Source organism: Pleuronectes platessa, chromosome 11, assembly GCF_947347685.1.
Source record: "Pleuronectes platessa chromosome 11, fPlePla1.1, whole genome shotgun sequence".
Classification (NCBI taxonomy): Eukaryota; Metazoa; Chordata; class Actinopteri; order Pleuronectiformes; family Pleuronectidae; genus Pleuronectes; species Pleuronectes platessa.
Genome location: NC_070636.1, coordinates 14,856,503 through 14,880,665, shown reverse-complemented (window position 1 = coordinate 14,880,665; position 24,163 = coordinate 14,856,503). Strand labels below are relative to the sequence as shown.

The following is a 24,163-nucleotide window of genomic DNA, read 5'->3' as shown; positions in this document are numbered from 1 at the left end:
GTACAATGTGATACACCTACGTGCATGTATTGACTTTATTTTAGCAATACATGTAATAAACAATTAATGAGTGTGAATTTGTGAAAACACGAGAAACTGAAATTGGTATTTTATTTATTTGTTTTTTATGTATTGTGTGTTTTATATTCATGAAGCACTTTGTAACTTTGTTTTGAGAAGTGCTTTGTCATTAAAGATATATGTTCTTTTCATTAACATTATTATTATCATCGTACGATTATAATTTTATTATCTATATCATTAACATTATTATTACCATTATAATAATTAATATTATAAGTAGCAGTATGGTTATTTTTTGTGTAATTATTATTATTAATCTTATTATTGTTTTTATTATTTACTTTCCTAGCCACAGAGTAATGTGGATTTACAAAGGACACAGGCACTGAGGATGTATTATTCTGAAAAAAATTAAGTAAGAAAGACTTGGCACATGACTGAACTCCAACATTTCACATGTCAACAAACCCCTGATCCCAGTTGTGCAACACGGTGCAGCGCAGCCTGTTGACAGATGCTGAGGAGGGGAGCGTGTGATTGGTCTGTCGCGGTGGGTGTTTCCGCATTCCGCGCCGAGCTGTCAGCAGAAGCTGCGAGTTCGAAGACGCGGGGTGAAGCGGACCTTTCGCGTCTGTGGAGAAAGCTCCTCAGTCAGTCTCTCCCGGGGGATCCACGCTGCAGACACCAGAGGAGACGCGATGCCCTACATCCTGATCAGCACGCAGATCCGACTGGTGCGTAAACCGCGCGTCCGTGCCACACGCTCTCCGGAGGAAGAGGACGCGCGCTCGGGCCGGAGATTCGGGGATTTATTTATTGCTCCTACTAATAACCAGAGTGGATCACTGCAGATTGTAGATGTGCAATGTTCTGCAAAGTAAAAACAACAAACAGTTAAGGCTACAAGCGGTGCAAGCTGCGTGCGTATGGTTGTGTGAGTGTTTTTCTATGGTGCCCTAAATCAAAAACACATGTTGCCCAGTTGTCGGCCTCTTGCTGCTGCACGTTCATTCTGCAGCCTGCACATGGAGCCGCCTAATTCTAGAGCCTCTGAGTAATGGATCATCTATTTATAGTCCGTCCAGATAGTAGAGATTATGTTCTGCCACAGAGCTGCAGGTGTACACTCAGAAAAATGCTGGACCAATAACAGGAGACAGATTGTTTTACACTATGAGCTGTGTGGTTAATGTGTTTAATATCTGTCTTTCAAGGAGACTGGCCCGACAAATGTGGGGGATGAGTTCTCAGATCCAGATGTCATGAATTACCTGGGAGCCAGGAAAACAATCGTGCTGGGAAACAATTTGTGAGTATCGCCAGTCAGCAATTGTAGTGGGTGTACACAAAGTAACTGGGCAGGTAGCTGCTCAAATGAGGGCGAATAGATATTCATATCTGTACTTAAAGATGGACGACGTGTCTCCACTTCCCCCCAACTATCCAGAAATGAGGCCATAACCTCCTGGATGTGAACGCTGCCGTCCAAACGTCATCTGGAAAGGTCACCATACACTTCCTCCAACATTTGTGATTCAGTCACAGCTGTCGGTTCGAATGTGGCTATCAGACCCAATTGGACGGGCTTGGTTTGAAATGATATCCGGGTTTGAATTGGTTTGGTCATGTTGGCTTGGGTAATTGTTAGGGTTAGGGGTTAGGGCTAGGTTTTTTTTACACTTCACATGCTTTTAATCTGGGAAACATTGAGCTCTGGTCAGGGTCTGATACAAAACACAGAATGCCCAAGAGGTTTGGTGAGTTTTGTCCCGGCCTTGGTCGGGTTCAGACGGATTATTGTGGCTCCAACTGCCCTTTACTGTCAATCATGACATATCACCATGTTTTTGTAGCATCAAATAACTATTTAAAACCAAACTTACTGATCAAATTTCAGCTTGAACAAAAATCAATGTGATAAGAACTACCTAAAATGACAGAAACCATCTTTGAGAAGAACTTATTCAACGTGTATTTTGACTTTTTGTGATGCAAAATCCTAGATTCATGAGCTATACTGCACTCAGCCACGAGGGGCGGTGATTGAGAGGCTTTGGCTTCACTTTTGGAGAGCTGGGATATCGTCCATTTTTTTATACAGACTAATGATTTATATCCATCCTTCAGCTCAGAGTTTCATCCACAAATCATTTTAACTTAAATGTCTATCAAACGATGAAGAGTTTCTATCTTTATCTGATTCATTTTTGCAAAGCATCACTCCCACCACCATCCCCCAACATGGAAATAGTAAACCATAACAACACTTTTCCAAAACGGACGTCCACACGCAGAGAATCAACTCCCAGGTGCACAGTAAATGTGCTCTCAGCGAGCCCCATTTCCATATTTAGGCACTTAACGCTGGCGATTCTCTCTCTTTTGGCAGTAAACGTGTACATATTGACGACAGCTGAGATCAAGTCACATGGAGCGAAGGGGGGGAAAAAAACCTGGTTTGCAGGTTTAGCATAAACCACTCAAGCTGATAGAACACAGATCAGGGAAGTGTTGTCATTGGCAATCGGATTCAACTGTTGCTGGGAAATGAACCAAGGTGTGGGAGGAAGTGAACAAGCGGCCGGACAACTTACAGTGTTCTACTCTCCGAGCAATGTTTACTGACAGACCCGAGAAATACCACATCTGTGGAAAGAGGAGTTACACTGTGTTTATGCTCATTTAGCTCCGAGTACCATGTGGACGACCCGCCACGTCTCGTGTTGGACAAGCTGGAGAAGATCGGCTTCCGCGTGCTGACGATGACCGGGGTGGGACAGACGCTGGTGTGGTGCCTGCACAGGGAGGCCGTGTCCATTTGAATGCATGGACGACTTGTGCGGGAAACAGCCTCTTCTTTTTGTTTGTGCTAACTTTGCTACTCTGCTCCATGTGTGTCCCACTGACAGGAACCTACTGAGCCAAGTCAGACAAAAGATCTTAAATTTGAGATTATCCCAGACGCAAGGTTTCAGATCACGTTGGATAGTGGACACGTCAGGGGGAACACCGGACTACATTCCACAGATTGAAGGAGGCTATTTGTCCATGTTGTGTTTACTCCTGACGACTGAGTTTAAGTTTACGGACTAAGGGGGCAGTATTAGAACTTAATTAAAGGAATGGCTGTAGAGTCATGAAAAGGCCTCACCCATTTCTTCCTTTCTTAGAAGTACATAAAAGATTAATAGATAGGTTTGTACTGACAGAACTGTGCAAGGTTGATTTTGTAAGTTTGTCATTCGCTTATTATTTAATGATATGATGATGTGGTTTGCTTGTGTAATTAAAACAAATAATGAATAAAATAATGAATCCTTCCAATATTCACAGATAACACTGTAAATATTTATTTGTCTTTATTATTGTGAGCCCTTGCACCTGACAGGGATGTTGCATGATCCAACATGAGGCCCTGCAGGCACACACAGTGCAGGAGTCGGCCTCTGAGAGCCAACAATCGCTGGGTGGTTTGGTTGCAGCCGCAGCTCTGCCAGCACATGTCTGGGGCAAACCCCGGATCACCAAAACCAGTAACCTTGCCAGTGAGCTCACAACCAAACCTGAGATCTGCAGCCTCACACATGACTTAGCTTCCAGCTCCGCACTTAAGATCAAAAAGGCAGTGGGGTGCTTCCCAGCTCTGTGGCCACAGGGATTCCATTTATTCTTTGACTACACTGATATGGCTGCTTTGATTGGGACAATGTACGGAAATCGTGGAGGAGGATCATATGAAGTTTCTAGGAAACTGTGCTGCAGTTGATGATAGGGCAGAGCATCCTGGTTTGCATGCAGCACAAGCCACAGTGGGCTCAGGGCAGGGTTGGTGGTAAATGTGTTTCCTGTAATTGTATTTCCTCTGTTGTCATTTGGATAGAGTTTGTGTGTTTCTGGGCTTTTTTTCCCCCCACATTGCCGGGATATGAAAAAGGGCCACGCATAAACCAGTCCATGTGATGAGGGGATTTTGCAAGAGGAGAGGAGCAGATGTCTCCCAGCACACCACTCCACAGCTGGACATTGTGTAACAGAGCCACGGCGAGGCAGAGGAAGGGGTGGTAGGGAGATGGATGGCTGGCTTGGATGTTGCAAAGCTGCCATGCGTCTCCTAGATAACACAATGACAAGAGAAAGCGCTGCCACGCAAGCCCAAAAGACACAGACACACCATTACGCCATAGTCCCCCAAGGAAAAGGAAAATTAGACTTTGGATGAATAGATGTTCCACAGGCAGAGGACCTTGTTACAAAGCCCAGGGCGACCACAACAGTCTGGCACTGTAACGTCTGACCTAATGTGGGTCACAGAGCGGTAGCTTGTCACTTCGGAGAGCATAAACAGGAATAAGGCAAATCTTCTATGTATCGGTTACATAAGCTTATTGTGAAAGAGCTTGAAACAGGAACTAAGAGGTAATTTGTTGAGGTCCGTATCATAGGACATAGGACAGATGGTTTTGAAGCAGGTGGCATGTTCTTCAGTTAAAGTAGAAACAATGAAAGGTCTCAAAACAAGTAAACTCATCTGTGAAGAATCTAAATTTTATCAATACATTCAATATGATGCATGAGGGCAAATATTCAAGTATTACTGAGATAAATCCTATCGCAAGGTATAAGCTATACATTCATTATTCAAGGGCTTCTTGCATCAACATTCTTCAGTTGGTGATGAAGCAGTAGTTCTTGATTTTGCATGGGAAAATGCCAATATTCTTTCTCAATGAGAGTTAGAAGAAAAGATCGATAAGACTTGAAATGTCTGTCCATTCAATCTTAAGATGGAGCCACATGCAGCTGTAAGGAGGGGGACGCTTGTGCCAGACTGCTTCTTGGCTGAGAGCAGTGATTTTCCCAGATTCTCCGCCGGTTGCCTGGCAAAGTCACGGTGAAGACGAAACTCCAGAAAGTCATCTCGTCCCTGCCAGTGAACAGCTCAGCACCCAACCTGCCGTCAGATCTCAACTTTTTATAACGTTGGTTGTTAATCAGATTCAACGAACTATATATAATGTGCCAATGAATGAGCTTTAAAGATACTGGTTGGTGGATTTAGTTTCTTTGGGTTTCCAGTTTAAAAAAGTTACAAGCAACAAAACCTTGTTACCAATAAGGCCTTTTTTTCTGGATCTGGTTATAGCACAGATGGTGTACCTCAGGGACTGATCCTTTGTGGATTGTTTAAGTTGAAGGGTTTTTAGGGTCACAAAAGAGGTATCTCACAGAAAAAGGAAGCTAAGAAAATTAAAATAACCTTGTGACCCCCCTGGGGCCCCATTGGAAGGTCTTGATCCCCAGATGGGGAACCCCTGATACTCATCATTGGCTGCTCATTGGTGACATGCAAATACAGTGCCTTGCATAAGTATTCACCCCCCTTGGACTTTTTCCCATTATGTACTGTTACTAACTGGAATTCAAATAGACTTAAATAAACTTTTTCCCGTTTGATCAACAAAACATGCATAGTACTTTGGAGGTGCAAAATAAATTTTATTGTGACACAAACAATAATGAGAACAAAAAAGTCGACATCTGTTGGGTGCATAAGTATTCACCCCCCTGTGTCAATACTTGGTAGAACCCCCTTTCGCTGCAATTACAGCTGCAAGTCTTTTGGGGTATGTCTCTACCAGCTTTGCACATCTAGAGATGGAAAGGTTTGTCCATTCTTCTTGGCAAAAAAAGATGAAGCTCAGTCAGATTGGATGGAGACCGTCTGTGAACCGCAATCTTCAAGTCTTGCCATAGATTCTCTATTGGATTGAGGTCTGGGCTTTGACTGGGCCATTTTAAGACATTAACATTCTTTAATCCAAACCATTCCTTTGTAGCTCTGGCTGTATGTTTAGGGTCATTGTCCTGCTGGAAGATGAACCTCCGCCCCAGTCTCAAGTCTTTTGCAGACTGCATCAGATTTTCTTCAAGGATTTCCCTGTATTTGGCTCCATCCATCTTTCCCTCTATTCTGACCAGTTTCCCTGTACCTGCTGAAGAGAAGCATCCCCACAGCATGATGCTACCACCACCATGTTTCACTGTTGGGATGGTGTGCTCAGGGTGATGGGCAGTGTTGGGTTTTCGCCACACATAGCGTTTTGCATTGAGGCCAAAAAGTTCAATTTTGGTCTCATCTGACCAGAGCACCTTCTTCCACATGTTTGCTGTGTCTCCCACATGGCTTCTGGCAAACTCCAAACGGGATTTTTTATGGATCCCTTTCAACAATGGCTTTCTTCTTGCCACTCTTCCATAAAGGCCAGATTTGTGGAGTAGACGACTAATAGTTGTCCTGTGGACAGATTCTCCCACCTCAGCTGTGGATCTCTGCAACTCCTCCAGAGTAACCATGGGCCTCCTGGTTGCTTCTCTGATTAATTTTCTCCTTGTCCGACTCTTCAGTTTGGGTGGACGGCCTCCTCTTGGTAGGTTTGCGGTTGTGCCATATTCTTTCCATTTTCTTATGATGGATTTTATGGTGCTCAGAGAGATGTTCAAAGCTCTGGATATTTTTTTATAACCTAACCCTGCTTCATATTTCTCCACAACTTTATCCCTGACCTGTTTGGTGAGCTCCTTGGTCTTCATGATGCTGTTTGTTCAGTAATGATCTCCAACAAACTCTGAGTCCGTCACAGAACAGGTGTATTTATACTGAGATTAAATTGCAGACAGGTGGACCCTATTTACTAATTATGTGACTTGCAAATGTGACTTGTGAATGCAATTGGTCGCACCAGATCTTTGTTAGGGGTTTCACAGTAAAGGGGGTGAATACATATGCACTCAACACTTTTCAGATTTTTATTTGTAAATAATTGTGAAATCCATGTAATATTTCCTCCCACTTCCAAATGATGCACTATTTTGTGTTGGTCCATTACATAAACTCACGATGAAATAAATTTTAATCTGTGGTTATACCATGACAAAATGTAGAAAAATCCAAAGGGGGTGAATACTTATGCAAGGCACTGTATAATAAACACTATGCAGCCATGGAACTGTCCAGTCCAAAGGGCTCTTCCGTCTGGGGCAGAGCTTCAGATGCACTGTGTACAAAGACCAGGGAACAATCCCCTAAACCACCAGATCTATAATGAGGGGCCTTGTCTCCAGAGTACGTTCACGTTTCATCACATGGGACCACAATAACTTCCATTCAAGTCGACCTGCTGCTCCAATTGAGGCCTGTTTAACAGGTTAACATGGGGCTTAGATTACTACAACCCTCAAATCTGAAATGAAGTTGAAATAAAAATCCAGACAACGGAAAATCATTATTGTTACATTGCACTTGGTTGGCTGCAGTGATGAGGTAATGAGTTGTCACAGTTAACCAGGCGATGGCTGACAGATGCACATTACGTCATTGGACCGCTTTGATACTGCGTAGTGCTGCAGGGCCAATCTCCTCTGGCTCTTTTACAACACAGTGAACAAAGACTAAACACTCTCTGATGCCTTAAATCTCTGAAGGTCTTATTATCACATACTCACAAACTCATTACTAATCAGCAACACTGCAGTTGATGTAACCATGTTATATGGCATGATGCTGCATGGGCCATAAGGTATTACTTCAGAGCTTTCTTCTGAATTGTAATAAACGGAGTGAAGACACCACAGTGCATACTCTGAACTATGAATTTTGCATGCATACAGAATACTGGTACAATATATATCACAAAGTGTGTCAGAAAATACTGAGCAGTCCTGATTCCACCGGGCAAGCTGAGTGATGGAACCTGTTATTCTGGGACCACACGGCTGAACACTCATTCCTGACAGTGTTTTTCAGCCCAACAGAGAAAGCCTGCCCCCCGCGGAACAGCAGTTATCTTGAGTCCAACCCAATTATTAATGTCGTACATTAACCAACGACTTCATTATACTATTGATTTACCAATGAAGCTTATAAAGCATGTCTTGTGTAACATTGTATTTCATTTAAATGTGAATTACCTCCTGTGAACACTGACATTACCTTGACTTCATAACTGGAGCCTGAAAGCAAAGTGGTGATGTGCTGAACGTCCTCAGCAGCACAGCCATCTACGGAACTGATGAATTGGTCGACTTGTGATAAAAACCACAAAGTGGTAACAAAATTAGTAATTAAAAAATATTTATTTTGCCACGGTGTGTACATACAAAAACTAATAACAGAACACATGGAGCAGCTTCATGAAACGGGTCATTTTATTCAGGCTGGTACCCGGCTGGGTCGTGCTGTGCTACGACCGGACACCCTCGTCATCCTCATCCTCTCTTTGCATTTTTTCTATGAGTTTCTGTCGCTCCGCGGCCTGCCTCATCCTCATCATCACCACACTCTCGTAGTCGCGCTCATTTGTCAGGGCGGCCTGCAGAGGAGACAAGGTAACACAGAAGGGTCATTAAAACATGGAACATGTTCAAACCAATGCATGCGATTTAAAGCACATACAATCTTTGTGATATTTCTAAGAGAAAATTAGGATATTGATAAATATTTGAGATCAAGATTTTCTAAAGATTATAAAAACATTCTTAAAAGTTTGATATGGAGCAATTCAAGCAAAAGTATTGAGTGACTGAGTTTTGGAGAGTTGGTCAGACAAAACACCCATTTTTTTGCATTTTTCCATTCCATGTCCGTGTCTTTTAGACCGAAGCCCTTCACTTTCTAACGCAGACGGGCTTTCCATTAGTCTCCAAACCCAAGATGAGATAACCCTTAAGGCAGTGGAGTGGCCCTACATCAAACTTCAAAGAAAATGTCTAACGAACTCTTGCACAAGCAGCGGGTCACACAAAAGTTAAATGACTGTGTTCATTATCATCACAGCGGCGACACGGAGCAAATGACACCACTGTCACCGTCAACCGTGTGTTTGTTTTCACGACGGATCGGAGGGGAGGGAGGCAAACTCTGACGGACGATCTTGTCTCATTTACCATAGACGCATCGGCTGGGGTGAACGTGCATGAGACAGCGGCCTGCAGAGCAACTGTGACAGGGTAATTCCTCTGCCTGAGGTCATTAAACCCCAAAATGGGGGCTGGGATTAGGCCTGGCAGTCTCCCGGCTTCTCACTGTGTGTGTTTATATGTGTGCGTGTGTGATTTCTACAAGAGGCTTGAGCTTGCATGAGGATGGCGAGATATATTTCTTACAGTGTGTGTCTGTGTTTGTGTCTGTGTGTGGTGGGATTCGCAGAGGGAAGCCACTGGCTAATGGCTAATCAAGCAGGGTGGAACACAGGCCAGACGTCTCTCACACACACACACACCCATAAAAAATCTCAATCTGTGCGGTCACGAATGCCACACACAGGCCAGGATACACAACCACGCACGAGCAGAGGGATTCTCAAGAAGTGAAGAGACAATTTTTAAAACATGCAAGCAAACGAATGCTTACGTCTGAATACTGACACATATTAAAAACACACTAGCAGCGACCATTGTGCCAATTTGAAGGGTGGGGGCGGGGGGGTTGTGTCCACAGAGTACGCCACTGTTTTATAGGATTATATCCAGGAAGTCTGCCGGGCCAAGGAAGTGTCTCTTTAATAAGACAGTGAGCTGCAGGAGAGACGGAGTGAGTGTGTGCATGACGGACTCTGAGGGAGAGAGAGGGGGCGATTTGAGGAGGAGAGGTGGGTTTTTGTCAGTCCACTCGCTGAGCTAAGGCATCTGGAAAACATCACGGGGACTCCAGCGTCCATGTGCTGAGAGAGAGAGGGTAAGCATGGAGGAAGAAGAGTGGAGAGGAGAGGGTCGGCCAAGGGGAAGTTACCCTCCCACCCTCCCTCCATCCCTCCATCACCCAACTCTGGATTGAGGAAAGCGGCTATTATCATTCCAGTAATGTGAGCTCAAGCCCTCGGCTAACACATAACTATGGAATATCACGCGAGCGTCATTAGGTAAATAAATGATTCTCGCATCTTCGAATTAAACAGAACACAAGCAAGTACACATCTAAGCTGGTGAAAATGCCCCCATCTCCTCAGAAAGTACCGCATCTCCACGCTGCCCTGCCCTCTATTGGTCACTGCAGAGAAATGCACCTGAAAACTCACTAATTGGTCTGACCCATTCTCCACCCGGTGTGGTCACGGGTGGACTGGCCAGTGATGTGGGGGAGCTCTGAGCATTAGCAGGTGCTTTATGGGCAGGATGAGGGATGTTTCCTTGCCCGGGGTGTTAACTTACAATGTACATGTTTAGCCAATGCATCACTCTGTAACTAAACACTCGCTGTGTGTATGCATGCGTGCGTGCGTGTGTGTTGCAGTAACACTGGGGCCCAGACTAAGATGGAAACCGCAAAACACAAACAATGGGCCCCCGTACAAAGCCAAGAGCGGAGGGTACAAGGCCACCACAGAGGTGGAATAGTAGTAAAACACACACAGGCACGCACACAAACTCAGGATTAGCAATGTGACATCAGCACATGTCTAGGGCTCTAAACAGCACATCCCAGTCTGACCCCAGGCCAGAAATGACATCATGAATACCAGCAGTGCTGTGAGTCAGTCAACAACACACACACACACACACACACACGCACACGCACACACACACACACACACACACACACACACACACAGAGTGCAGGTGGCCACTGCGCTCCCTCAGCACAACTTGTCCCATCAGCTGCGTATTACAACTTTTTTTATGCGCTGTTGTGTGAGACTTAGTGTGAGTGTGTAAGCACGTGAGCGCTTGTGACGGAACACTGAGCAGCGTCAGTGCTTCCTGGTATTATTTTTATAGATATCTGGTGCTCAGCTTGAGGGATGAATACCTTTCTTTCTGTTTATGATCATTTACCTAATCCTCAAACCCTTCCAGTCTTCATCCCTGCATCTCCATTCAGTACATTTGAAGATTGATCGCTGAACCTTCACTGGAAACAACCATTAATAAATGAATTAAAGCTAAACTCCCATCTGCCTTTGCTCATTCAAAGCTCTTAGTTAACTGGGATCATACAGAGGTCACGATTACTCTGACTACCCCCAAAGGTCTGCTGGACTATTACACTGTTTTTGTTAGTGGAGAACAAAAACTACACTGAGATTAAGGCCCAAATCTACTTCCTGTATTTAACCCTTTACAAGCACGTGTCCTGCCAACATCTGGTTTCTGAATGGAGACTGGACGAGACCTCCTTTTTATTTGACAGCAAAATCCTTGAACAGGAAAAACTCTGCAGAAATAGTCTTGGTGAATACATTCACAGATCACTGATTGTGACGACCACAATTACACAGGTCGATTATTTTTAATGGAAGCGGCAGAATTTAAAGGTATCCTTGAAACTACACCAGGCAGGATGTTTAGTGCATTTAAATAATAAATCTATCATAAAAATATAAATTACAAATCCAGCTGCAAGAGAAAAAAGAGACACTGCATATTTCCCTATTTTCACAAACTGAATATCAACATTTTTGTGGAGCAGTGACAACAACCTTGAGCTAAAACCCATGTCAGCAAAACAAAACCCTGAAAGAAGACAATATACTATGTGTGTGGACTGCAGATTCAGCAGAGTAACATATAAAGGTGAAGTGTAGGAGAAGAAAAAGGCAGCGAGTGAGTAGATGTGAGTCTATGTATGGAAGTGTATGCATGTGGTTGTACGTGGTCATGGTATTGGCCGGAGAGAAAGCCTATTGGACAGGGATGGAGTGCCTTTGGAAACTTTTTAAGTAAAGGAAATAAACAGGGAAAAGAGAAATGGCAGCAAGGACCTGAACTCCTGGTGCCCTGGCATTTCTCTTTTTGACGGATGAGCTCTGGGATCCTGGAATAGGGGAGGTGTGGGAGTTCAGCCTCTTTAATATCCAATAATACGCCGTTGTAAAGGCAAAATTATGTCTTTCACGTCCGAGCCTTCCGGGAAAAGCCCTCTGATTGCAAGAGATTTCCCATTAAAACAAAAAGGGGCCACGGGACTGGTAAGAATGCAGCCTGAACCTTGGAGATGTCAAAAATAACTCAGGCATTATGAGAGGAAAGAAAAAATGAGAATAGAATCAAGGTTCCAAACACAAAAAAAGGTCTGTTCTCTTTGAGTATATACATATGTGTTCCCATATTAACAGGCATCCATATCTACGGCGCTTAATGCGCAGAACAAACAGCGAGTGAGACTGCTGCGTATTTTGTACTTCACTTCTGCTGCATAGAGAGCAATAGTTCCAGTAATTTATATTTAATGTGTTTAACAAAGATATCAAAACAATTTCAAGATTTCTCTGTATAACAGCACAAAACTGTTATTTGATCTGTCCTCATAAATTTGAAACAAGCAGAAATCATTTCTTTCACAACCTTGCTGGCACGTCGCAAAGTCTGCACGGCCTCCCTCCATCTCTACCTGGCTTACAGATGTGCTTTCTCACACTCGAGAAGAAGTACTTTCTAACGGGGTCCGAATGATGAATTAGGTTTCTAAATTGCAAACGTTTACATTGTTCCATTCCCTGCAGAGGCTCCCTTCAGAGGCCGAGCTGTAACCTGGGAGTGTTCCCTGCCACCGACGATGTTGTTCAATCACTCACGTATTTACGTTACTTTATTTCCTCATCGGTAACTCATGCCATCTGATTTTGGTTGTGCATTTGTGAATCATTACATGACTGACAGTGTTGTAATAGGTTTAACTGCGTGCTTATGGTTACAATTAGGGCTCACTTTATCACTAGCTTTAGCATGGAATGGTCCTCATAATACTTGGGTCTTTTATGATCTGTATCATTTTCTTTATTATTATTTTAGTCACTATTTTCTTCATTCCCCTCCCACAACCTGTAACAAGACAGGTGTGGGAGGGCATGGGTGGGGTTGCTGTTCTTTGTAATGCCCTGTAATTATTGAATAAATAAATGGATATTGTTTTACCTTTATTTGACATTTGATGGATGAAAATGACAAAAGAGAGTGGAAGAAAGTAAAATTTCTAAGGTTTCACACCCGTAGCCCTCCACAAACACTATGTGATATTACATTATATATTATATTATACTTTAAGTACCAATTATCAACAATAAAAAACTGCTTGCAGGAAAAAAGCAAGACATTTTAGTTACATCTCTCCATGAATTATCCAGTCTCTTTTCCTCCATCCTGTGTTGGCTTAATGTGACCTTTTCGTTTTGATTAGAGGCTGCTGTGTCTTTCGTCATGTGTGGACGAGTTCGCACTTGATTTCCTGTAACATCACACCTGGACTTTGTCTGGTGTGCCATCTCTGTCATGTGCCTGTCATGCAGCTGAGTTTCTACTCTTCCTCTTTACAGCCAGGCTGCCAGGTTTCGTTTGGAGCGTGTTCAAAAAGCCCAACACTGAGTCATAAGTTTGGAGACAACGGTTACGATGATGAAAACCTCTGACTTGGATGTTCTCAGCAGAATTGATACAAAGAGAAGCTACTAGAAACTGTCTTTAGAGACAGATACAGATAAGAACAGTTGAACAGTGAACTAAATGAAATTGTCTGGCCTCATGCTTTTCATTCTCTTTGCAATTCGAGGCAGAATCTGCTGAGTACAGAATGTCCTGTGTTTGTCGTCACTGAACAATGTTTTTCATATAAAAGAATAAGACAGTGTAAATCTTGTCTAAATGCTGGCTGTCTAAGGGCCTCGATAGAGCGGAAGCTGGAGAACACACAACAAAGAGACAGAAGAATATCCACCAAAGCCTCAGTTTGGGCTTCTAGCACCAGTCAAAGCAATATCTGGAAACACTTTTTATCCTGCAATAACAAAAACATGCAGCATCCCAGATTTCAGGCCCAGCATAGCTGCATCAAACCACACTGCCCGCTATGGTCAGACCTTAGAAAAGACGCTTACACAGAAATCCATCGAGGGCTAAATGCATCAGCTCGGAGGCTACATAGCATGACAACACAACTAACAGAGTAAGCCCAGCCTCGGTGAGATGGCAGGTCCTGTGAGGTCATTCCCAAATACCGCAGATAACATGAGCTCTTCACCCTAATTGTCTCCTAGCATGAAAGCCGTTTTGTGGTCGTAGGTTGATAATTTTTTTTCTCCGAAGACCGATGTTCAAAATGATCTGTTGCAGGATTGAGTAAATGTTATGATAATTTCATTTGCGTGAGTAATTGTGTCTGGTCTTGCAGACTGTTTTGGCACTAAAGTGCAGAGTGAGAGGGAACGGATCAGTATGTTGTTTATTGGATCAATTTGAAAGGACTGGAGGAGCAGTGAAAGACATTATTTGTCCATTTCCTTCACACCCTGTATTTTCTAAGCCGAGCAAACAAGGGGAAGCTTTGGGACTGTAGACAAAGGGAACCCCAGCCGTGTCCTCCTTTTTCCTGGAACACAGTGTTTATTGTGAGATATCCCAGTGCGACGGCATTTTATTTTACTGTCTTTACATATACAGGGTTGTTGAAGATTGCATAAGCTGTGTGTCACTTCAGGGGCTGCATCCTTCAGAGGCTCCTTCAAATGCTCCCTTCCATCCCTGTGAAATGAAGAATCCGACGGGTGGATGCTTATTAGGCCAACCAATCACAGGATCCTCCAATTTTTCAAAGGGATAATGGCACCGACAAGCGATGAGACATCCGATGCTTGAGTTTTACACTTCAGCTCAACCGAACAGCTAACGCTACACATGGTGACACCAATCAAGGAATCCTCTCATGTGGAGCAGACCGTCTCATTTCGGTTTGACCTTCACAGCTCCTTCAGTCCACTAAAACGGCCTCCTTCATGGGCTGCGTGGACCGAGTCCTCTGAGGGAGACGGACCCCCAATAGGAACACAGCTGCATTTTCAAAAAGCATCTTTCTACATAATACCAATAAGGGCATTTTCAATGTAAGTGGCACTTACTTCCAGGGAAAGCACAACAAAGTGCTCCAACCCTCTTATTTTAAACACAAACAAATTCCATAGACATGAAAAAAACGTTTGCTGTTGCGAAACAATTTCCATTGCTGTATTACTATAGAATTCCAAAGGCAAAGACATCACGCTGGAGGCATGCGAATTGGAAAATGCAACAAGTTATCGTTCTTGTGCAACCAGTGTTCCTGTCCATACATGTCTATGTGGGATTGTGCGCTTTGGTTACATAGAGCAGCTATAGGGCTCCAGTCAGGCAGAAGGGCCTATGGAGTGGGGCGGACTCAGCGGCTTTAGACAGGCAGACAGTCGGCAGGAAACCAGGAAAGCAGCAGAGCAGAGGGACAATGACATGGAGATTAGAGATCAGTTAACCTCCTCCCCCTGGACGACCGTCCTGTTTGCTCGCTGACTATCACTTCCTTTTTTTTTGGTACACATCTACACCACACAGGCACGAACACAACCTGTTGTAAGTGCACTGACGAACCAGTCCGCTTTTGAGAAAATGAGCTGTGCACATTTCTGGTATATGGTTCAAAGGAGTTCAATCAGCAGCTCCTGTGCTTCCCACAGGTAATGGGTGCAGCCAGCAGAGATTGCATTATCCTTTGTGACTAAACGGCCAGCTCACACCGCAACCTGAATGATGTCATCTGACGGCAGGCAACCAGTCTGAAGTGGAGATGACAGCGCATTTAGACCTGAACTGAAGAAATGCTTCCGACCGGGTGCCTGAATGCTCTTGTACTCTGACCCCACCTGCCTTATCTCTAAGGCAAAGAAGACTTTTGCCAAGCGACACACCTGGAGGGCTCTGCAATGCAAGCGGTGGTTTGACAACAGGAAGGATTAGGAAAAAAAAGGATCAAGTGTCCAATGACACACACCCAGGCAGCAGTATGAACACAGGTAAGAAACAGCCTCTTTGCAGTTACTATGGAGTGAATCAAGTTAATGGGAATGACGACTGCCGTGTCCCTGAGGGAAAGGTCATTTTCAGAAATGTTGTTTCTCTGTTTCAAGGCTGCTCAACGAAGGCTTCCCTGTAACAGCTCAACAAGTCCCTTCATGTCAAGGACAAGTTTGTCAGGGTGTACAGGTAGACGCATCCTAGTTTCCTGACAGAGACGAGTGTGAGTGAGTGGGATTCAAATATCCTGTATTTGCTCAGCAGGACAGGTAAGAATCAGCTCATCGTTCTTTATATATTCTCATGTTATTTATCCTACTAGAATACTGCATGAACAGAGAACTACTTCATCTCGAGACGGATTCCTCATCAGTGTCAAAGATGAACCCTTTATGGCAGCGTTGGGAAAGATCATTTAAAAGGTGTTTCTTGGCCAATCTATTTTAATGGACTTCTTTAATTTTTTACTTGGCCACGGAGCGTTTCCTGAGCGTGATACTCATGGCTCAAACCCTGAGACCCCTCCTTGGCCAAACTGACATGTTGGAAAAGGAATGCTGTTGTGTCCACGCTCTCCAATCTCCTGCTGCTACTAAAGTGCCGATAAAACCTTTACAAGCTAACAAAACCTGTTTGCTGTAGTGACTTACAAATTTACAGAGTGCATGTTTCAAGGCATGAACGCAGACCTAATGTGGGCCAAGCTGTTTGAGACCATAAAATCACAGACACTGAGCAGATTATCTAATCGGCATGCCAGCGCTGATGAACTGAGTTCTGTTTTACTCAATAAAATGATTACAGGTCACGAAATGCAAAAAGTTTTTTGTTTTTTTTGTATGGAAGTTTGACTTGAATTTCGAAGGTTATTGTATTGTTTCATTTTTACCACAGTCTTTTTGGCAGAAGTGAAATTTTAACAACATACAATCCCCAAACTACGTTACAAACATGAGATTTTTTTTTAAACATAGTGGCTGTAGCGTGATAATATTCATTTTTTCTGACTTCCACATCCAGAGTCACTGCATAACTCTCACACCACAGCAAAGTAAACTCACTGCATCCTAGCTATTTGTACTTCTCAGAAAATCACAAACATGTGTTCATAAGTAAAGTTATCATCGTGATTTTTGACAGAAATTACAGTAAAGCCTCAACCTCCCAGAACTAAATGAAGAGACACAATTACCATTTGCAAATCAGCAACTTTTGTTACTGGAAGTCTTAGGCAAGCTAATGGACTTCCTTTGCAGGATATGCGGCAGACCACACCTGCATTTATGGGAAAACTGTGAAAAGTAAATATTTAGAGAGGAAAGCTTCAAAGCATTGTTGGAACATCCATCCGCTGCCAAATAATGGTGAACTTCCATTAAACCAAAATCAAGTGGAGCAAGTGCAATCTCTAAACAATGGCTGCCGATTCTCATCATAATGATACAGTCCAATGCTTACATCTGGTGCAGCATAACGTGACAAGCACAGACCTGCTGCAGATTCTAGCATGATATGAGGGAAACCTGGATTATCAAAGGTTTATTTATTCTCTAGCGTTATATTAATTACCCTCACAGAAAACGTTTCGTTTTCAGACTCACATATGTTCAATTATAATTTCTCCTCTTTTTGTTTTGTTCCAGATGGCAGTATGCTCTTAAGCTTCACAACTTCCTAAAGATTTATTGTTGATCAAAGGAGGAATTACAAAAGGATACAAAGACTTTTCGGGACCTATAAAAACGGATACATTTAATTATTTAAGTCTCTCTTAACCAGATCTCCCACAATGCCGCTGAGAACATCATTTTACAGAAAGCAATCCTCTGCTCGTTGGCCTGGCAGGAACACCAAGCGCCGTGAGGTGCTGTCTGTCAACATGATCAGCCTACCGCTGGGTGATTTCCGCCATATCACACATATTGGCAACGATGCACACACAGACAGCTTTGGGGACCTGTCCTTCCTAAAGATGGGCCACAACCTGCTTCTTCAAAGCTCCCAGAGTGAACAGAACATCTTCCTGGCCTGCTCTCCTCCACCAAAGCCCCCTCGTCTCAACCTGGACGGGACAGACGGTTCGGAGAGCCCTAACTTTTCTGCTGGTCACCACCTCAGCTCCTCCCAGAGGAGGAAGAAATGCAGCTCTATGCCGCTGCTGGACAATGATGAAGTCCAAGTAGACATAGCAGAGAGGTGCCAAAGAGGGACAAATGTCGCTTGCGGACCAGGTCGGGGTAGGGTTAATTCCGACAAGGATGTATACGCCACAGATATCTGTGAGAAAACTGCTGGAAAACAAAAGGAGGAGGACAGTGGCTTTTCTTTCAGCCTCGACTTGGGCCCGTCAATCCTGGATGACGTGTTACAGGTGATGGACAAGCAGCACAATTAGAAACCACTGTCACCAAGCATCACAGGAGGGTTTAACGACATGAATGGAATATAAAGAGGAGATCCAACTCAACTGGTTCTGGGGTACACGCCTCGGAATTTATGGACAATGCAATATCCTAAAGAGATGTTATTGTTCACATTCACTTGGAGATGTATTTCTGATTTCATTATACTGAGGAACGATAAATAAGCTGTGGAGAGAACTGACAACAGCAGTGTTCTGATGGATAAACTAACACACTGGAAACACTGATGGACAGGATAAGGAATTCTGCCTTCTTTCAGCATTTTATTAAAACATGTTAACTGTGGATAAGATCATCACAGCAAAGTTAATATGGACAATCTGTCAAAGGAACCAGATATGTGTGCATCCGCTGCGGTCCACAGGGTTTTTTCAAAAGTAAGCATCATTCGAAACAAAAGGTTAAACTAAAGAAAAGAATAAGTTAACAGCACTAAGTTAATGTTCTCCTTAGTTTCACCTCTTGCAGAGTTAGACACGATAGTTAAGTTAATAATTAATCCCTGTCAGATGAAAATGTCCAACTCCAAGTTGGACATTTTGACCTTCTTTTACTTCACTCCTTCCTTTGACTTTGTGTAATCCCCTTAACCACACAGCACTGTGCTGAAAACGGCTGTTAAGACTTAAAGAGTGTTGTGTTTAAGAAAAGAAAAGCTGCGGCTACAATCCAAGGTCCTCGAGCTGTGATGTCTTGGCTCTTGGCGTGCTTGCCAATCTATTGTGTGCGCAGCGCAATTTCTCCTCCGCACGCATCCCAGAGGCCCCACTCAAAGGTAGACCAAGGTACCCCCCATCTCTCATTCCCAACAATGCAGTGAAAACAAACACTTAGCTCTGCTTCCAATAAAAAGCCAGGCAGTGGTGGCAGGTTGGGCTACGGACCAAGCCAGGCCACAGGTCCAAGACCTCAGAATACAAAAAAAGCTGGGGCAAACTGTTTTCTTAGCTGCAAATCGGAGTCCGCTGCTCTGGTGAGTGGCACACGAGAAGGAAAGTGGTAAAGGGATATGTGATACTTCCACATATGCAGGGGGTGTCGAGGGAGGAGGACCAGAGACATCCATTACTGCAGCACAAGTCCTGATGAGGGTTTAAACACTACCTTCTGACCAAACACACCCCTCACACGTGAAAAAGACATGCTTGCATCTCACATACACTGACACAGGAGTGACGAGCAGCGCACATGTAAACGTGTACGAACGTGTGGTCAAGCGGGGATTTGTGCAGACAATCCATGTCCATTTTTCTTCTTTTCTTCTGGACAGAAGAGAGTCTGTGTTTTGGTAGGAGGTTGCCAGGGAAGGCTGTGGGGCAAACCCAGAACCAGTCAAATTCCTAAGCGCCCAATGGATCGCGCCGGAAAATATATACAAAACCACAGTTGTCCCGGTTCTAGCAATAGATTCAGAAATCTATCTCTGTCCCAACAGAGACAGCAATGTTTGTGGGTACATCTGCACTGTATATCTGTTTTGGCATTTTCTATTTTTAAGTGGATATCATTGCCCCTGTTCCTTGTATATGTTGTGACAATAACACATTGTGAATTTTTTTTGACTGTTTTGTATTTTGGGAAAGTAAAGAAAAATATCTTTTAAATTGCAAGATTGGTGGTTTTGTGGATTGAAGTGCTTGTGTTAACATTTTAAGAACTCGTATGAGATTGTTTACACACCCTGGTGGACCGAATTTATTTGGCTTTTTAACCACAACAAGCCACTGTGGACGATATAAGCCTTGTCTGTCACTAATAACTAACAGTTTCTGGAGAAATTATAGCCTCAGACTATCCGACACTACAAGCAACACAATATTATTTCAAAGTGAGGAAACACATAGGCCTAAATCAGACAGGCACGTCAAGCAGGATTTCATAGAGTCGCATTGGTTCAGTAAACCAGACTCTGACACAACATTTAGTGCACTGAAGCTCAAAGAAGTGAGACTCAATGGCTAACCAGGGTGTGTCGGCAACTTGTGTGGACTTTTCTGTACAGATAAGCATAAAGAGGTGTTCACAGACGTTATATGGCTCAGTTCCCCGCCAGCTACAAAGGCCCTTAATGAACAAAGCCTCATTCATGCACAGGAAAAAAAGAACTAGAACGGCTCTCAGATAGCAAATGCATCTTCTAAGCCTCAAGAGTCCCCTAATAAAAGCACAATAAAATTCACAATTCATTTGGTTCAGCACCAAGTTGCACACACTCGTAAATATTAGTCCCTTAAATGTGCCAGATATAATTCATCAAGATTAATTATTCTCTGAGCAACCAAGGAAATAATTGAAAAACATCTTCACAATGTTAAAGAGAAAAACATCCTGAATCTGCCCCCTGATCTGGAACTGCATCAGAACTTTGATGGGTTCTTCCTTTGGTCATGTCCAACCCCTCCGCAAGTTTTCTTGGAAAGTTGTGCAATCCTGCTAACGTTAAATAAACGCAGATTAAAACAGAGCCTTACATAAGGGTAAAAAAAAAAAAAGCCTTCAACTTTAAAAAACATATATGTGATTTAAAGGTTTTGATATTTTATCTACTTCAAAAAGAATACAATAAGAAAACCTTTTATATAATACCCTCCACAATTGTACATGAATTGCTTTTGCCTTTCTTCAGACAAAGAGTCCTTGGCTGCCGTGAGATTGTCGTCGACACACAAGCCCTTGGTGTGAAGAATCTTATAGACATATAATGCATGACTGATGTGAGAAGAACGAGCCTGTAATTGAGAACAAATTATCTTGTCTCCACTACACAAACTGGTTGAGCTGTGAAGTATCCCAATCCCATCTGTTACCGCTTCGCTGTCTTCAAAAAATCTAAACTTGCTGTCATAAAGAATACCAAGAAGCCCTGTCATCTCACTGAAGAGAAGCAAGTTATTTATTTTGTCTTAACTTAAAAACTCAAATTATTGTTTTGGTAAATAAGAGATGTGTCTTCGGCTGTAATTCAAATGGGTTCTCAAAAAAGGAGGTTTTGAGAAAACAATGTTTCTGCTCCATGTATCCTGTCAGAACAATTCATCACGCTGTAGATGGTGAGGGCAGAGCCGACCACCCACACCAGACGTATAATGAACTGGGTTTATTTATGTCACACATTATTGTGGAATTCCAACCACACACTCATCACAGCAGGCATTTCATTCTGCATCTAATGAGAAAGTGAAAAACACAAATCTGTGTATGTCAAGCTATCTTCTACCAAGGAGTATGAGGGCCACTTAAAGAGAAACAAATATTGGAGATTACAGTTGTAATATTATGAAAAACAAGTTGTGCTTTTATAATAATGAAGTTACAATTTTACAAGAATAAAGTTTGGATTACCAGTACAACAATATTATTGTTATCATTATCATCAGGACTCTGAAAGGATTGTGTAAGCCACATTTTATTCAAAAATTTTAAAAAAACACACAGACTTGGAGGAAATGATCTTTTCTGGAGGAGGAAATGTTTGGTAGTAATGGACTGTATATAATTGATATTCAAAAGGGGTTTCGTAGTTTAAGGTTTGGATCCAGTGTGTGAGAAACTCTGACGAACAAGGATTCTCCTAGCTGCTTATTTCTTAATTAGTATTAGGTACATAACAATAACAATGATGAAAATAATTCCTCCCTTTGCTTCTGGTCATAGTTAAATACCGAAGCCTACTGGTCTCCTGTCTGGGGGTCAGGCCAGGGTTGAATATGGCAACAGCATGGCCACATACAGTGCATCTCTTCCAGAATCGGGGGCTATTTTAGGTGAGAGTGCACTTTTTCGAGCACCAGCAAACTGGCGGACTGGAAAAACAATCCCAGAATGGCTGATCTGCGGCATCTGGTCTGTGTCGTGACAAGCTCACGATGACTCTTTGGCTTTGGATGGAGGAAGCAGACGTAGAAAGCTCAAATGTTAATCCATTATGATAGATTCACTTTAAATAATACAGTCTATGCTAAACTACGCAATAACCCTTGAATCAAGACACAGTGATTAATGATCAGATCTCCGGGGGGACGCAAACATGATGTCTGGCAAGAGAAAGAAGATGGTTTGATGGTTCCAGGTCTGAGACAGCCTTGGAAATGCAATATAAATTATTAGTCAGACTCTGTGGAATCCATACAGTTGGCCACATATGAAATCCTATTTTGATGCAACAATTTTTCGGAGTGCTAAGCAAAAACAGGGCACCAACATGTAGTATCCGAGCTACAATAAACGTTAAAAAAAAACTTTCACCTTGACTCATTCAGATTCACTGAGGTTTGACAATGATAAAAAACTGTTTGCACTTCTTTAAAAAAGCCTGTCCATGTCCTGGTCATCAGCCTGCAGATGAAACTCGATAATTTCCCAAAAAAGAGGAAGGGGAGCAATCCTGCACGGTGTGGAAGATGTGCCCCCTAACCTATTTTGAAATGTTTAATATCCATGGTGAGACAAAACTAAGTGCACAACTAGACAAGCAGAATAAGAAGACAGCCAGCTGTGTTCCTCTGTGTCTCCGTGAGAGCGGTCGAAACCCATCACAGCGTAGTTAGTAACACTCAAGGTCTATGGACCCCGACATCTGGCCCTCGCTCCACTAGGCCCCTCGCATTGGCCCCAGATTCATTTAGTAAGCTGGAACTGAAGCCGAAGCTGAAGTCACTCGTGTGCATCTCTGAGCTCCCTCTAGTGAGACCCTGGCTCTCTGTTTGGATTGACAGGGTTAAAGAAGCAAGTCCTCGGCCAAGCTGTTCCTGTGTGAGTGCAGCTGGCTGACGTGGGGGAGTGATGGAGGGGTAGACAACTGGAGAGGGATTTGATTTTTATGTCCAGATAGACAGCGAGCACATGGACCTCCAAGGCTCTGGCTTCTCATTACCCCTATCTCTCTCTTTCTCTAATGCTAATGTCTACACTGGTTCAGCCAATATGTCACGTGGGGCCAGTTTAGTGAGAAGTATTCTTGCTGAGGGCTAATGTGAAAATTACAGTCGTAGTAATGTTTTCATTCTCAGGTGCAAGATGAAACAATCAACTTTGGATATCTGCGAGGCAACCCGGGTTACAATAATAACATTTAAAGAGATTAGCGTGACAAGTCCCAGTGCGCGGGCCGAGTCTCGCATACTAACCCGGACAAGGGGATCTGAGGGGTGAAACCCAGTTCAGCAGCAGCTCTGGAGACACATATAAGTGGTGGGAGGGATTCTTCTGATCGACAATCCCCCACACAGACAGATCACAATATTGGAGAAGTTCAAATGGACATGGTGGAAACAAAACATTCCCTCATACTAATCTAATGGCAAGAAGAACTCTGCAGATTTTCATTGCACGTAGCCGATATCAGACTAAATTGTGAGGATTGGAGTGATGGTTCTATTTGTTGTTGCGTGAGTATATTGGGCACACAGAAAGTCAAGACTGCGATGTGGACTATTGTGATTTCTAAATCACAAGAGGCAACACATGAGAGGGGACGTTTTTAAAGTAGTTGTTCCTCAGCCTTTCAAGGCTTTGTATTTAAGTGCAGCAAACATTTGGTCTGCCAAAAGTAAATCCTTCAGATTTAAAAGGCGCAATCACATGTTCTGAACTAGAGGGGCACTCAGAGAGTACATACCTCTGCCAAGAGGGAAACAAATCTTTGATCCATCACTAGGTTTGGATCTTCTTCATAATTCTTCTTGATATACTGTATCTCTTTGACCATTAGAGATTATCAAAGCTGCTAGTACCTTACTGAATTTCAAATCGCAAAGGGTAAATAAATTGTTGCCAGTTCCTTCCAGTGTTTGTTACAGTAGAGTAACCAAACAGAAATAACCCCCTTACAAATACTTATTTTAATTTACAAAATCCAGATCCATTATACTGATCTGCACCAAATTCACAGAAACAAGCACTGTACTTAG

At 43.1% G+C, this 24,163-nt stretch overlaps 3 protein-coding genes across 6 annotated transcripts in view; 2 read left to right on the top strand and 1 right to left on the bottom strand.

The window, feature by feature from the left end:
* Positions 1-561: 561 nt before the first annotated feature.
* On the top strand, positions 562-3,361 carry gchfr (GTP cyclohydrolase I feedback regulator). Its single transcript, XM_053434398.1, has 3 exons — positions 562-758; positions 1,239-1,333; positions 2,711-3,361. The coding sequence occupies exons 1-3, from the start codon at positions 723-725 to the stop codon at positions 2,844-2,846; spliced, it is 267 nt and encodes an 88-aa protein (XP_053290373.1). The 5' UTR covers positions 562-722; the 3' UTR covers positions 2,847-3,361.
* A 4,777-nt stretch (positions 3,362-8,138) lies between these two features.
* Positions 8,139-24,163, bottom strand: part of dnajc17 (DnaJ (Hsp40) homolog, subfamily C, member 17) — a 33,032-nt gene continuing 17,007 nt past the window's right edge. Inside the window, exon 11 of the mRNA XM_053434996.1 lies at positions 8,139-8,393. Coding sequence (XP_053290971.1) covers positions 8,265-8,393 — 129 coding nt within the window. The 3' untranslated portion in view covers positions 8,139-8,264. The remainder of the gene's footprint in view (positions 8,394-24,163) is intronic.
* LOC128451204 (cdc42 effector protein 3) lies at positions 15,193-19,864 on the top strand. Of its 4 annotated transcripts, none has more exons than XM_053434998.1 (4): positions 15,195-15,390; positions 15,495-15,830; positions 15,945-16,100; positions 17,475-19,864. In XM_053434998.1, exon 4 carries the CDS (start codon positions 17,621-17,623, stop codon positions 18,224-18,226), a length of 606 nt encoding a protein of 201 aa, XP_053290973.1. In that variant the 5' UTR covers positions 15,195-15,390; positions 15,495-15,830; positions 15,945-16,100; positions 17,475-17,620; the 3' UTR covers positions 18,227-19,864. The 4 variants fall into 4 exon arrangements, with proteins under 4 accessions (XP_053290976.1, XP_053290973.1, XP_053290972.1 ...); XM_053435000.1 differs by lacking the exon at positions 15,195-15,390 and adding an exon at positions 15,477-15,494 and having other exon boundaries at positions 15,585-15,830; XM_053435001.1 differs by having other exon boundaries at positions 15,193-15,830; positions 17,611-19,864.

What these genes read in the sequence shown, in the direction of transcription:
- gchfr (XM_053434398.1), top strand. Translation starts at nt 723, where the DNA reads ATGCCCTACATCCTGATCAGCACGCAGATCCGACTG. An exon ending in TCAGCACGCAGATCCGACTG is followed by an intron (nt 759 to 1,238) that starts GTGCGTAAACCG and finishes CTGTCTTTCAAG; the next exon opens with GAGACTGGCCCGACAAATGT. An exon ending in ATCGTGCTGGGAAACAATTT is followed by an intron (nt 1,334 to 2,710) that starts GTGAGTATCGCC and finishes ATGCTCATTTAG; the next exon opens with CTCCGAGTACCATGTGGACG.
- LOC128451204 (XM_053435001.1), top strand. Translation starts at nt 17,621, where the DNA reads ATGCCGCTGAGAACATCATTTTACAGAAAGCAATCCTCTGCTCGTTGG.